At 40.9% G+C, this 16,112-nt stretch overlaps 1 protein-coding gene across 2 annotated transcripts in view; it reads right to left on the bottom strand.

Annotated features, from left to right (window-relative positions):
- Nucleotides 1–461: 461 nt before the first annotated feature.
- Nucleotides 462–16,112, bottom strand: part of plxdc2b (plexin domain containing 2b) — a 182,407-nt gene continuing 166,756 nt past the window's right edge. For both annotated transcript variants that reach the window (XM_066680888.1, XM_066680889.1), the window contains 2 exons: nt 6,146–6,306; nt 462–2,877 (listed from right to left, as the gene is read on the bottom strand). In XM_066680888.1, the coding sequence (XP_066536985.1) occupies nt 2,758–2,877; nt 6,146–6,306 (281 nt within the window). In that variant the 3' untranslated portion in view covers nt 462–2,757. The remainder of the gene's footprint in view (nt 2,878–6,145; nt 6,307–16,112) is intronic.

Raw genomic sequence — 16,112 nt, 5'->3', positions numbered from 1 at the left:
TACTCTTTTAAAAGTCTTCTTAGAGTCTTGTATTGTTAGCATTAAGAAAAGATGAGTATAGCTGCATTTAAGGCATATGAATGATTTATGATAACAGAACACAGAGGTTTAGTGATTATACAGAATTGGAGTGGACCAAGAATTTGCCCCTGGGGAACACCATCCTTAAAGTGATATTAGTCCCTCTCCTCAAGCCACCTGGAATATCGAACATTCAGTCATGAAAATCTCTGATTTGTAAAGTTGGAATACCATTGGAATATCTCATTTGCTGGAGGGTAATTGCACTTCATCACTACTGTGTTTAAACTGAGGGAATACAGGTTTTTGATGGGATACTGAAGTGGGAATGAAAAAGGATTTATCAGGAGGCACTGTGACGGCCTGCAGAGAAGAGAACCTTGATTAAAACAACTTTATTATTTTAAAATGTAATCAAAATGACAGTAGTTACAGAGGAGCACGCAGAGTTACAGCGGCGCGTTGTTCAGCAGCTCTCAGCGGGTCCAGACGCTCACGTTATCAAAAAAAAAAAAAAAAAAAAAAAAAAATTCCTAATGTGCCTCAAATAGAGAGCAAAGTCTGCTGGAAATCACCAGTGTCCTCATCTGTCAGACATCTGCTGTTTTGTGATTCTTTCACAAAATAGTCACCCATTTCAGGATCCAATATCATGTCCGCTCACACACACCCACACACAAACACACACACACACACATACACAGAATGAAAAATAAGGTTGTGAGAAATAAGACAAATGAGTCCAGTGAAAAAAATGAAACAAAAACATAGAAACAGATTTGACAATTTCAATGTAAATCAAGCGGCAAAAAAACAAAACAACAAATATTCAATATATAGTCACTCTCCAATCAAAAACATGTGCCTCCATTTTTGTCAATTTTTAGTTTACTATATTTTTAGAACACAGCAGCTGTTCTTCACGTCCAGGTGAAAATGTCACGATGAATGGACCATCAGAAATACTCCAAAATGTCTTGGAATAATATATTTTTGCTTCCACTGGAATAAATGAAGGTTATTTCCTTCTGTAAAGTTGCTATTTTGGAGGTATATGTTTTTGATGAGACAGCAACAATATGTAAATATAATCAATTAGTAACTGGACGCTGTCTCCTCCTGTGGCCACGACTGTAGAAGACCACTTCAGGATTTCAGTTTTAGCATCATATTTGTTTCTGGACTTGATTTGAACCCATTGAACATGTTTATATCTTATAGACGTCAATTTGTCTGTGTGTGTGTGTGTGTGTGTGTGTGTGTGTGTGTGTGTGTGTGTGTCAGAGAAAGATATAAAGACAAACAGTAGTTTTGATGCAGCGATACCATAAGGGTCTTTGGTCTTGATAATACCCAAGTGATTTCAGTAAGAGTTAGTAGTATGTGCTATGACTACAGAGAGGGATTAAAACTAAAGCTGGACAGTTAATAACAATCTATTGCTATTGGAAAAATGGGAACAATGATTGGAATTCATCCTCTATTAGTGCTCTGAAGTAGTGGCGTCTAGACGACTGAGGGTCTTTACAATCATTCAGTCTCTTAAACCACTGGGAAACATGATATTTAAACACCTCCTGAATTATGCGTGTATAGATATATATCAAAGATATTGATATTCTCACTGAAGCAGTAAATGGCACGTCTATTGCAGGACATTATTATATGTGCCAAGTGTTTTAATATGAACCAACCTTAAAACCAGTAACAGCTGCAGGAGGATGTGAGGAATTCCCAATCAGTGTGTCATTAAAATGATTTGCTAATATATATATATATATATTTCAAAATAGGAACTTTAAAAAGGAATGGATCCCAATGTAGGCTCATTCGTATTTACACACATACAGGATACAAAGATAAACAACCTCACAAGCGCCTGTCTTGTAACTTTTGCATTAGTAACACCAAGAACTCCCAAACAAATAAAAAAATAATATATGTGCATTAAAAGGATCTGTGCAAAAATGTAAAATATGGTTCAGCTCTAGGCATGGAAAAGTTGAGCGACACTGTACTGTTGGCAGCTCTGTTACAGTCAACGAACCTTTTCCAGTTGTAGCAGAAATTTAAAAGCACAATTTTTCGTATGCGACCGCTTTAAAAATTTAAGCCGGAAAATCTTTACTAAAGGCTTCTAAGCTATTCCTCCAAAACCTGGAATTCAAACTGAATAACTGAGTCAAAGAAAAAGTAAAGATACGTCAAAAAATAACACCCAGAAACCCACTGTAAAGATATAGAAAGTTCTGTGTAAGTTCTCCTAACCGTAACCTGGAGAGGTACATCTCTGATTTTCCTTTTAAAGTGATGTTTGGACACATTTTCCGTCGTGAGGAAAGGAAAGAGGACGTATCCGATTGGAACGTGATATTGCAAACTGCGCTCAATTCATCTGCTCCGAGATCGAAATGTGTTCCAGTGGGATTGAGGTTTTTGAGTGCTGTTCCTAGATCAGATCTAGTGCTCAACCTGCAGTTGGGATCTGTCTGATCCAGAGGCAGGGTTTTTAATCTCGACTTGTGGCTCCTTTTAAACCCGAGCTGTTGAAATATCTTTGTTGCTTCTCTTTACATCCTCAGGAACCGTGTCAGCTCCGCACTGTCGTTTCATATTTGGAGGGAAGATGAAACGGGGGGTTGGGGGGGGGGGGGATTTCTGTTGTTTTACGGTGATGAGTGAATTTGAGGAGGAAGCAGGGCAGTGTATGGGCTAACGAGGTCAAAGGTCAAGGCCTCAGCACTGCTCGGACTCGATAAAGCCTTCCTTCTCCTGACCCACCGGCTCCACCTCAGCGTAGGCTGGATGACCTGAACCACGGCGGAACTTCATAGCAGGCCACCGGCTCGGCCGTCTCTGCGCAAACGCAAAAGAGAGGGTTTAATTAGTTGTCAGTTATAATCATCAAATTAAAAGAAATAAACACTTGAAATATATCAGTCTGTGAGTAATGAATGATTATAATAAACAAGTTTCACTTTTTGAATGGAATTACTGAAAGGAATCAACTTTTTCATGATATTCTTATTTTATGACCAGCACCTGTATAATCTCAGTCTGTTCATTCTTATGTTGTCTCTCAATTTTCATTTGGTCTTGTCTTTGTTTCACTTCCTGAGGTGTTATCTGTAGTAGTGTGCTCTTCTTTTCTTTTTTCCTTTATGTATTAAGCCCTTCGCCCATCTCAGCGTTTGCTTCCCTCCCTTCTGCTCCCAACATTACAGCCAGAGATTCTTTTTCAGCTGTGTGTTAAAGGCTAAACCCCAACTCTATGAAAGTGTCAAACAAATAAATACAGTGGAGTTTGAGTCCCTAACTTGTGTTTATTGATAGTCAGAAAACATGTTATTTCTCACTAATTCAAGGAATAAGGTTTAAAAGACCATTGCCCCCCCCAACGGTGTTAGGAAACTCTAATAGGCGTCTTGCCTGTGACGTAGATGGTGGACAACAACTCTAGAAGTTGCACTTAATTTAGTGCAAAATGACGAAAAGGTGTGTTGTTTTTGGCTGCAATCATTCAATGTACAGTGGGACATCTGTGGACAAATGGCCCAAAGATCCCAAAATATCCAGAAAATGGACTAAATTTGTCCACTTTAAACGGGCACTTTGGAAAGGACCATCCGCTCACTCCGTTATCTGTAGCTCATTTCACTGGAGCTTTTCCAACAATATGGGCATGTAAGGACACCAACGAAAGGTGTTCAAGAGCCTCTGTAACATGGAGGTAAACAGGGTAAGGACACTCACTTCGCCTGTTTTAGTTGGTGTTAGTTAACGTTAGCTTGACTCACTAAACTCGGTGGCTCAGATTATACTCGGCTACGTAGCTGCATTACGGAGGTTTATAGTGTCGGATGAATTCGAGTTCGACTTCGATCACATTTACAAGAATAACGGTACCTCTACATTTGAGTTTAGCTTATTGCTAGGCTATTGTCATGAATAATGTTGGTTATTTAGCTAGATACTGTCATAACATTCAGTCATAACGGTGTTTTACCACGGGGTTGTTCAGCTGTTGTTCACCAGTGACGTCACGGTCGCGTTCAAGAATTTCCGTAGTGAGCTCGGGTTTCTCTGTCAATTTAATAAAATTGTCAGTTTTAAAGCAAATTAAGCTGCTGTTTTAATTTTAATTCATACTTATATCTGTCAGTAACTACAATAATGTGGAATATTCATGGAGGTCCATTAAGTGGTGCTTAGCCTTTAAAGGGGACATCTTATGTGAAACTCACTTTTTGCATGCTTTTGTATTTCCACTTGGGTCTCTACTGCTCCTATAAACACTCCAAGTGTGAAAAAAAAACCATCCATCCTTTTTCTATGAGTCAGTTGAAAGATGTTGGTGTTGGGAATCATATGCTTTTACAAGCCGTTTGGATGGCTTCCTAATTGTGACGTCACAATATGGAAATTTGCATAGAACCACCCTGGCACCACCTCTCACCTGCCAACCTCTACCAAAGCCCCACCCACTAGATTAGTTGAAGATTCTAATTTTGATTTGCTGGTTTTACAGATGGGGGGAGTGGCCAGAAACAGCTTATTTGCATAAAAGTGACACAGCCCTTAAACGGCTCATTCTGAAAGGGACTGAAACTGGTGAGAATAGAGCTGGTGAGATCTCTATATGTGAGAGTGATTTTGTGCAAAGAGCTTCATGAACATGTTTTGTAGCCCATAGACATATTCTAACTTGTTTAAAAAGAGATAAAATATGTCCCCTTTAATGATTCAGTAAAATGTGTCAAATTTTAATAATAATTTAAAAAATCTCACATAGTGCAGCTTTAATGTTTTACTTCGCCGTTAATCCTTTTACTAACAATCCAAAGCCACAGTTGATTGCAAATATATTATTTCATATTTATGAACATACTCTGAATAACTCATGTATAAGTTTTAAAGACAATCTTCTCTGTGTTTGAACTGGTTGATTTTGACTGATGAAGCCGTGTTGTTTTTGTGTTTGATGGTGACCTTGACTGGCAAGCATTCATTAGACTTCATCTGCTCAGAGAGCTGTTTATACACACTCACACACTCTCAGATCAAACAACTGTACTGAAGCTGGAGATTAAACCAGAAATTAAAGTGTTCATTTGCTTGGAGTTGTGAGGAAATATTATTAGGGACCACACGGAGAGCGGGGCAAAGTCAGTGTGAATTAGGAACAGCCACACAAGCTTTAAAGAGCTACACGTCTAATTATAACAAACAATACGGAAAAAGAAAAAATATGGCTGACCCTGTTGTTTATGAAAATAACCTTTAAAAATGTATTACACAATGAGCTATAATTTTGTTCATAATACACTTACGATGCATCTGATCTGGTGGTAGAATGCAGTACACTACAGGAAGTATAGGGGGCAGTATACAGTGTATATAAAGGACACAGACACTCAGTCCTGAAGTCCACTCTTGCGCCTGGTGTCCCATTTCTCATTTTAGAGACCAATGGGGATTACAAAACAACTGGAATATTCCTTGCTCTTACTGAAACTGCTAACTTTTGTTTGGCCACACACTGTATCCTTAACACAGCTTCTGATGCACTCATGGCATGACATTATGAACTGCTGTACACACTTTTCAGTCATATGTCATGATATTGAAACAGTGTGTAAAGTCCACTTAGATGTGGCGGCACTAAGCGTGTATTAACGGTGCCACTGGGGCTTGGCACAGCCTTGCCTCTCTAGGGAAGCCACTGTGGGTTTATGGTTAAGAATTTAATGTAAATCCCAAATGAATGTGTGTAGAATGTTTCTCAACTTTTCCTGTAGAACGTCATCTGATCTGTTTTTTTTCTGCTGACAATCAGAACAACAAAGTTTCCTTTTTGAGTTTTGGTTCACACACTTACATATTTTACAAATATTTAACTTTCCCAAAGTTGTTGTGGGCTAGTACAGTGGGTCACATCACTGCCCTCGACATGGCACACCAGGGTTCGGTTCTCTGCTTTGGCAAGAACACCATTCTACACCACTATGACTCGTTGGGTAAGAATCCTAAAGCTACATTAACCTATGTCTGTAACATGATTTAAATAATAAGCCAATCCGGATAAGAACTCCAGCTCTATACCATAAGACACACACACACTCACCTCAATGAAGAAGAGCCCAGCGGCTGAGCTGGGGTGGTGGTAGATATAAATGGTCACCAGGACAACAGCCACCATCACCACCATCAGCATCAGCATCCCCAGAATGAGACCTGTGTGAAGTGGATGTGTGTCTCGTTCTGCTGTACTCTCTGCTGCTGTAGCTGCAACACACACACACACACACACACACACACACACACACAGATGTAGATCACAACAACGTACTGCACAGCAATTGTGTTCATTATTCACAATGAAACAGAAAATATAAAGGGTGTATGAACTCCACACATAACACTTGGCACAGACTTGGTTAAATAAAACCACTTTAATGAAAAAAGCACCATAGTGATGTTATTCATTACTAGTTTAAGAGGCAACACAGAATAATTCTGGACACCACTGGTACTATCTGAATTCTATTAGCTATAGCTTTCCAAGCTTCATGAGTGCAGTGTGTCCATTAAGGGTGGGTGATATGACCCTAAAACAATATCATAATATTTCAGGATACCTTGTGATAACGATATTCTTTACAATACAATGACAAAACACTGAAAAATATATTATTAATTTCAAGAAAATACAACTGCAACCAAATAAAATGTTAAATTTCTGTTCCAGTATAAATTTAATAAAATACAGTACCCGTCAAATGTTTGGACACGCCCACTTATGAAGGGTTTCCTTTGTTTAGGGCCATTTTCCACATATTGTGCATGTACCTGTACCAATCACATATTTGGACGCACCTTCTCATTCAATGTTTTTTTCTACATTGTAAATGAATGTGGAAGACGTTAAAACTATGAAGGAACACATGAAAATATGTAGTAAACAAAAAAGTAGCCCCTTTTGCTTTGACGACAGTTTTGCACACTCTCTGCTTTCTCTCAGTCAGCTTCATGAGGTCATCTCCTGGAATGGATTTCAGTGAACAGCTGTGGCCTCGTCAAGAGTTAATTTGTAGAACTGCTCCCTTCTTAATGTGTTTGAGACCATAGCTTGGGTTGTGCAGAGGTAGGGGCTGGTACACAGTTCTGTACAGTGAAGAGCCCTATTCCACCAATGACTCATGAGGAGATGTGCCCAAACTATTGACTGACACTGTAAATAAAGTAACAAACAAATCTACCAAAAACTGAAAGGGTAGAACGTATATTGAATGCATATAAACAGCAAATGTAAACATGTATACAAAAAAAACCTTAATAAAGTTTAAAACCAAAACAAATACAAAAAAAAGATGTGAGTCAGTGTCTGATTGGGAGAGAGCTCATTGGCTGTTGAGCTGCTCAGAGCATTTTTGACTTTCCTCAAATTCAACTGGGTGCTTCTGCTTGAGCTTGAGCTGGTGGAACAGATTAGTTGTGTTTCCCTGTTTTTGTTGTTACTGATTTCTGTTAGTACCACCTCCACACGACTGATGTAGCTCCCTTTAGAACAGACTCCTCCACTGCAGAGCGAAGAGTGTTATTTACACTATTGCAATTTATCACTTATCACTAACAGACATTAATTTAAAACTCATAAAGTGGCCTACTGTGGCGTCAAAGTGAAGCCAAATATACCAAAATATGCAGGACAAACTGCATCTAAACAGTAGGGGGCAGTGTTTGTCCAGCCCTACCATTTGGCCATTTCTCAACAGAGCTATTGTGTAGAAATGTCTGGCTCATGGAGGGAGGCTGACTGATGGTGAAAGGTTAAGGTTGTACAGCTTGATTTGTGATGTGTTTAAGGAGACTGCTGGCAGGCTTTTCTGGCATCAGTGACCTCGCCACATCAATGTCCCACATTTTTTTGCAGTTTTTTGCGAGGCCCAGACAGCATTAAAATACAGCTTATAGATAGAAACAGAGGAACACTGATAACAGCTGATAAGCTATTAAATCCATTAGTCAAAAAGCAGAAAAACATGTGCTCAAAATCTGCGTCATATCACCACTAATGCATGACAGACGTCACCAACAGAAACCACAGGCCAAAGAAAAAATCCCCAAGTTCAAGGAAGCACAGGGACTCTCTTCTCCATAAACTTGACCTAGAAGAGGCCAACAGCGACTTCTCCGTTACACCGGGGTTTACATTACAGTATAGGTTTCACAATGTTTCCTTCAGCCCAAATATACTCCTTCAGCCAGGACATTTCTGACGTGTAAAGTGTGCTTCATCTGGAGCTAATGAGAGGCTAATGATGCTAATTAGCAGTGGAAGTTTACAGCAAATTAGCATCATGCAAACTATGTCACACACAGTTGCTGTGTCTGAAATGGCTCCCTATTCACATTTCCCCAAATTACTCTCTATATAGTGCACTATTATAGGGAAGTAAATTCAGGAGGGTAGTGAACTATTTCAGACATTACCTCATGTGGGATTTTACCAAACAGCAAAGCGCATTATGGGTATCAGCTATCCACTAGTGTTAGCTAATGTACATGGGTCGTACACTACTCTGTTCTGACATTTTACATGGCCGACCACTTTGTGGCTGAGTTGCTGTTGTTCCCAATTGCTTCAACATAAAACCACTGACAGCTGACTGTGCAGTATTTAGTAGCAAGGAACTGGACTGGTTGCACAGGAGGCATCCTATCACTGTACCAAGCTGGAATTCACTGAGCTCCTGAGAGTGAGACATTCTTTCAAAAAGTTTGTAGAAGTAGTCTGCATATCTAGGTGCTTGGTTACACACATGTGGCCATGGAAGTGAGTGGAACACTTACATTTAGTGAATTTGGATGGGCGAGTGAATACTTTTGGCAAAATAGTGTACGTTAGCTTCATAACTCCAGTGTACAGCTAAGGAATCTATATAGGACAGTACATTTGGGTAAATTAAATTTGAAGTCATTATACAGCACCCTGTGAGAAGGTCAGTATATTGGTCTCTAATAGTGGGTTCTTTTTTTTTTCCTGAATAAATAACATCCAGGTTCTTTGTACCATGTCCACTGAAGGCTTTAGAATAAAGAGCAGACTCAATATCTGGCCTTTGTGTTGAGTCTGGAGCACAACTATAAAGCTTTTCCTTTTTTCTGAAAGAATATTCTGCATTCAGCCACCTCTCAGCCTGAACAGAGCCCAGGAGGAGATTAGCATCGCTCCAGCCTAGCGTATACACACACACACACACACACACACACACACACACACACACAGACACACCAGACGCTTGAGTGCTGCTATGTTTGGGGTCCAAAAGTGATGGTGCCAAGCTTGAGTGACAAACCTAACCTGAGGTTAACATGTTCATAACCTCAACAACATACTCCCCTCTCTCTCTCTCTCTCTCTCTCTCTCTCTCTCTCTCTCTCTCTCTCTCTCTCTCTCTCTCTCTCTCTCCCATATCATCTTTCTTATTACCTCCTTCCCTCTTTCTTTCTCTCATTGCCTGCTGTTCTTTAATGGATACAACCTGAACATATGCAGTCAATCTCTTTCTCTCCCTCTCTCTTTATCTCTCTGTCACCAGTCCTTTATTCACAGCCTTTCTCTCTCTTATTCTTTCCCTCTTTCTCTCTATTTTAACCTTTTTCTAGCTCCCTTTCTCTTATTCCTTTTGCCTCTGTTTCTTTCTCTCATCCCTCCTCCTCTTTCATGTTCCCAACCTAAACAATGGATCTCTCTCTCTCTCTCTCTCTCTCTCTCTCTCTCTCCATCTCTCACACACATTGTTCCAAGCACTCCTGCTAACATCACCACATACACATAAACACACAGAGAAACACTCATTATTCATGTACACTGTCTGGTGAAGATTAAGGAAAAAACTTTGTCTTTGTGCATCTATGTGGGTTTCTCTCAATTCCGACAATACTTATATCACACAACAAAACACACACACACACACACACACACACACACACACACACACACACACACACACACACACACACACACACACACTTCAATAAGTACTTAACAGCAAAGCCAAATCTAGTCTAATCACATATCTTTTTTTTCTCTGATTCTCATGTGTTTACAGTTGCTCCTGGAATGTAATTCTATTCTGAAGTGAATAAGCTCTAAATGGGAATCTGCAAGTTGGCATTTCAGTCTGCCTAGTTTTGATCAGCTACGGCATACTTCAGCTCAGCAGCTTCCCATTTTAAACTGGAAACTCCATCTTGGATGTGTTCTAGCTGACAAAGCAGAAATGGGCAGTTAGTGATTTCCTCCGAGTGTGTTGAGCTGTCCAGTGACATCTGACATCTCTGGCCTGGCCTTCTCTCTCAGCACAATGCTAACCGATTTAAGTTGTTGAATGACTGCAAAACATCTTTGTGATTCAGATGATCCAGTGATATTCAGGGGAAAATGTAAATAATATTATTTATTATAATATAAATATCATTTATTTACAATATTTAAAATATTTTGTTCAGTTTTTCCATTAAAACTTAGCTTTAACACTTCTTTACAAAGCTTTGAATACGTTCTCTTTTACGGGCAGAGTTCTGTAAAAACCTGACATAGCAACAGTAGCTAAAGCATTCGTGGATGGAGCACTGATTGGTCAGTTCAATAATTCCACTGTTTATTTCATCACTGTCCAAATAAAAACGTTGGTTGATTGTTAGATTGCTAGGTCATTTGAACACAGCAGCTGTCCTTTACACTGTGTAAAAATATCATGATAAATGGACCAATAGAAATGCTCAAATATTACTTGGAATTGATTTACATTGAAAGTTCTATTAAAGTTGCTGTTTTGGAGATACAGGTTTTGTATCTCTAACAATTTGTGACTTTGTTTTGTTCAGTTTTGTATGAATTTTAATGTTTAAAATAAATTACAGTGGACTCTTGAAGCAAATGACATGGGCTGGAGTGGAGGGGCATGAACATATTGTCATCAACAAAATGGTGGCGCTGCAGGAAAAGCTTGGGAAATACTGATGTGTTCGTAGTAGTCTTACACTGCCAGAGTCTCTAGGAAGAGTCTGGTACTCATCACCACAGCCAATGGCCAAGAACAGCCTACTACTGCAGGAAAAGAAATCTGACTGACATGCAAACAGACCAATCCCATGACGTGTGGGGGCAGTCTTTCACTTCGGACCAATGTCAGAGCCAGTACAGAATGATACACAGATGTACAGAGAGCCAATCAGAATGCAGCAGGCAGAATCCTGACAGTGAGGCCAGGTTAGTGCACTGAAATGGCACTTTTCCACTGCATTGAACCTTCACGACTCGACTCAGCACGGATCTTTTGCTTTTCCACTGGCCAAAACCGAGTAAGTTTTCAGCCCCAGCTCTAACTTTACCGCTGCTGTTGCTGTGGTTTTCAAAGCCAGTGATTCCTGTTAGAGAGGGTTTTTCGACGTCATCGGCTCCATTTCCTGGGGGGAGCCCTGCCAGTGGAAAAGCGACAAGCTTTAAGCAAGAGTCGAGCCGTGTGGAGCCGGACCCATGCGGTGGAAAAGCACCAAAAGTATCACTCTCTCCATCTGCTTGTGGAGCGACTCTGGCTGGGTCTGGGTTAGCAGTGGTTATGTTAATGTTTAGGGTAAAAGTGTCCACTGAAACAAAGGAGGTAATTGTTGAAGATATAACTATAATTTTTAGTTGATTACGGCCATTAAACCAATAACAGCATCTGAACCAGTGAACACACCAATGACAAATCTCTGAACACAGGCTTCAAATAATGTTTCTCTCTCTCATTCACTCACACACACACACACACACACACACACACACACACACACTCATAAATTCATAATCGTCACACGCAAAAACACAAAACCCCCTTCAGTCGCTCTCTCTAATCACATGATTAACTCATTCCTTCTCTCCACACTCATCCACTTTGATCAGCACGCTTATTTCCCCTGCTCTCCTGTGTGTGTGTGTGTGTGTGTGTGTGTGTGTGTGTATGTGATCTGAAACATTTGCACATATGCGTTCAGGGAAATAGCACACACACACACACACACACACACACACACACACACTAATGATTTATTTACTGGGCTGAATTATACTGCGCGCAGGGTTGGAGCTGTATTGGTTTATTAATGATGTCTGATTATTCCCTCAGCTCTGTGCTCCACGCTTTTCATCCCTCACCTCATTCTGTTACACACACACACACACACACACACACAACCAAGCCGTTCCTGTAATAACTTCCTGACACGTGGAAATGAGAGCAGAGAAATACATTTTCTCTGCAGTAGCTGAAATCACTAATTGTACAGTGTCCGGCCTCTTGTCGTCCTGTTGCTGTGTCGACACTGATCAGCCCTCTAACAGTCCAGGTGTTTAAACACATGAAGCGTTATCCCAGCTCAGAGCCTGATGTTGACTTGCAGATGTGCTTCAGCAGAAGCTGTTAACCTCACTTCACAAATAAAACCCCTCATTCCATTAGAGCACAGCGCAGAGGACTGACCTTTAAACAGAGCTAATGGAATCAGGCTGAGGGAGAGAGAGAGAGAGAGAGAGAGAGAGAGAGAGAGAGAGACAGAGAGAGAGAGAGAGAGAGAGAGAGAGAGAGAGAGAAAGACAGAATTATATAAATGAAGAGAGGAAAAAGGAGGGACAGAAGGGAGAGATGTAGAGAGATAGATAGATAGATAGATAGATAGATAGAGAGAGAGAGAGAGAGAGAGAGAGAGAGAGAGAGAGAGAGAGAGAGAGAAAGAGAACTGACATGTGAGAGATGATTATATAAGATGTACATGTTATTTGTTGCAGGTATGGTCTGTTTTGTTTAATGAATGGTTGCAAAAAAAAAGTGTGTATGTCTAAGTGCTCGTGTGTGTGTGTGTGTGTGTCTACAAGTGTGTAATGGCTAGATTAACTTGCCCTTCCTGCTCCAGTGCTTTAGTAGTTCATGTTCAACAGCTCTCAGAGCTCTTTTCTGTCTGTCACTAATGGAAAAGTCTCTCTCACACACACACACACACAAACACACACACACACACACACCATTAATTATCTCTTTTACCCATCTGCTCTTCAACACATAAAAAAATACCACATTCTGACTCAATGCGAATTACAGCTTTAAACTCTTTGCACATCAGTGCTCTTTGGCCCTGTCACAGTTCCTGCCCTATGCCCTAAGGTTCTCTTTGAAGTGCACACTTCCTTGATGTCATCAAAATGTGAACAACAGGGCTGAGTGGTTAAAGTTCAGACCCTTGAAAACAGAAGAGGGGTACTCTCAGGTCATGTCTCCTTTAACTGTGTGGGTTACCATCAGTAAGGCAAGTTAAAAAGTGTTTTTTCCCCTAAATCTAGAGGGCGCTGTATGTGTGAAGGACCACTCTGGGACATCTCTGGACCAGATACTCTGGAGTTTCTCTAGAAATCCTCCAGAGTTCATGTGTGAAAGAAATATGATGCACACTCTCAAGAAGGGTATTAGATGCACATATCGCAAAGTATGAGCTACACTGCCCTCTACAAGGCCATGTGCAAATAAAGGGTGCAAGGACTCAACTGCATGTAATAGACCGCCACATGTGAACCTTTATAATGCATATTCTATTTTTATTTAAAAGGCAACAAAAAATCTGGAAAACAAAAGTTTTCACAGCAAAACAAACCCCACCTCCCATTTAGGCTTTGGATCCATTTAAGGTTCATTCATTCATCATCTGTAACCACTTATCCGGCGGGAACATCCACCGTATTCCCAGCGCAAGGCGGGAATACATCCCGGAGGGGGCGCCAGTCCTTCACAGGGCTACACACAATCACACATTCCCTCACATACTCACACTTTTGAGTTGCCAATCCACCTACCAATGTGTTTTTGGACTGTCGGAGGAAACTGGAGGAAACCCACGCAGACACAGGGAGAACACACCACACTCCTCATAGTCACCCGGAGAAACTGATTGTTGCGTGTAAACTGTTTTATTCACAGTTTGACTTACCACAGAAGCTTGTTGTAACTCGAGTTGTTCAGTTATTTTAGCTCTTTCGGTCTGTGTTTGCTTTCATGCAGTTAGAGCTCTCCCAAATTTGAAGCCAATTCCAACTTAAGTATTCCGACACCGCAAAAATAAGTCAGTGTTACCCACATGGGGCAGGGATAGAGTAACATCCTCATCTCTTTTCATACTTTTCAATATTCTGAGGTTTGTCCAGCATCCAAACGCTTCGGAGACTGAACCGAGGGGCTAACAGACGTTTCCTGAATTTCTTAAAGTAGAGTCTCTTACTGCACTGTTTACTTCCTCCATGGCTGAATTATGCAGAAATGTTAGACAATTGCTGGAATTCCCACTCATGAGCTGATATGATGTTGGAAAGAGCAGATGGAAGGTTTTAAAGCAGATTTCCAGACACTCGTCCAGCACAGATCCACTGAGACAGAGAACCTCTCACAAGAACATAAACAAAATGCCAAGAAAGTGAAACTGGGACACAAGTTCTACAGAAGAGCCTGGTCCCTGCTCCCTGGAAAACTGCTCAGCCATCTGCTCCAGAGAAAAACACTGAGGGAGAGAGACAGACAGAGAGAGAGAGAGAGAGAGAGAGAGAGAGAGAGAGAGAGAGAGAGAGAGAGAGAGAGAGAAAATCTGCAGTATCACTTTGACTTCTACACAGCTGCAGTAGTGACCGGGGCAAGTCATGAAGCTTCCTGAAGTATCTTCATAAAACACACACACACACACACACACACACACACACACACACACACTGACTAACATTGTCAGTGCTTTGGGTTCTTGAACACTGCTTTATAAATAAAATGCATTATTTTGATGAGTATTAATATTCATTCAGTCATTCACTCAGAGACTACAACATTCATTCATTCATTCATTATCTGTAACCCTTATCCAGTTCAGGGTCACGGTGGGTCCGGACCCTACCCGGAATCATAGGGCACAAGGCAGGAACACACCCTGGAGGGGGTGACAGTCCTTCACAGGGCAACACACACACTCACACATTCACTCACACACCCACACCTCTGGACATTTCTGAGGCACCAATCTACCTACCAACATGTTTTTGGACCATGGGAGGAAACCCACGCAGACACAGGGAGAACACACCACACTCCTCACAGACAGTCACCCGAAGGAAACCCACGCAGACACAGAGAGAACACACCACACTCCTCACAGACAGTCACCCGGAGGAAACCCATGCAGACACAGGGAGAACACACCACTCTCATCACAGACAGTCACCCGGAGGAAACCCATGCAGACACAGGGAGAACACACCACACAGACAGTCACCTGGAGCGGGACTAGAACCCACAACCTCGAGGTCCTCGAAGCTGTGTATAATAATAATAATAATAATAATAATAATAATAATAATAATAATAATGTGTCTGGACAGCACCAAGTGGTTTCCACTATTGCCATCAGCTACAGAAGTCATTTTCCACACAAGTTTCTCAAATAAGGAAAAAAAAAAGTGGGAAGCATCCGAAAAAAATATATATATGACACATCCGGAAGCCTTTACACAGCGCTAACTCTTTGTCAAACATAACTTCAGATTCTCTTCTGATTCAGATTCATAACGCTCTGCCTTCGTAATCAGCCATAATCACAAAGTGCGGGTGGTTTAGCGCTGTCTCCCACAGGGTTTAGCCACCACTGAACTGACCTGTAGCTAAATGTAACTGTACAGTCAGCCTTTAGCTGGCTATTAACCCTTAGAGGTTTGAATGTGATGAAAAGTCCCAGGTTTTGTACAAAAAAGAAAAGCCATCCTATAATTTGCTTTGTGCTTTTTGCTCAACATAATTTCAGCTATATAAAATAGTTTCTGCATTCACACACACACACACACAGAGAGAGAGAGAGAGAGAGAGAGAGAGAGAGGGAGAGACACATTTTAGTGATTTGGAGTAGTGAACAAACACATGCTCAGAGCAGCAGGCAGCCACCTAAAAGATGCTTTGCTCAAGGGCACTTTTCCTTCTCTCCCCCTGCCCCCATTTTTCCTGCCGGTCAAAGGAATTGAACTGGTA

The sequence above is a fragment of the Hoplias malabaricus genome, chromosome 9, assembly GCF_029633855.1.
Source record: "Hoplias malabaricus isolate fHopMal1 chromosome 9, fHopMal1.hap1, whole genome shotgun sequence".
NCBI lineage: Eukaryota > Metazoa > Chordata > Actinopteri > Characiformes > Erythrinidae > Hoplias > Hoplias malabaricus.
The sequence above is the reverse complement of the archived record's forward strand: the minus strand, read 5'-3'. Positions and strand labels throughout refer to the sequence as shown.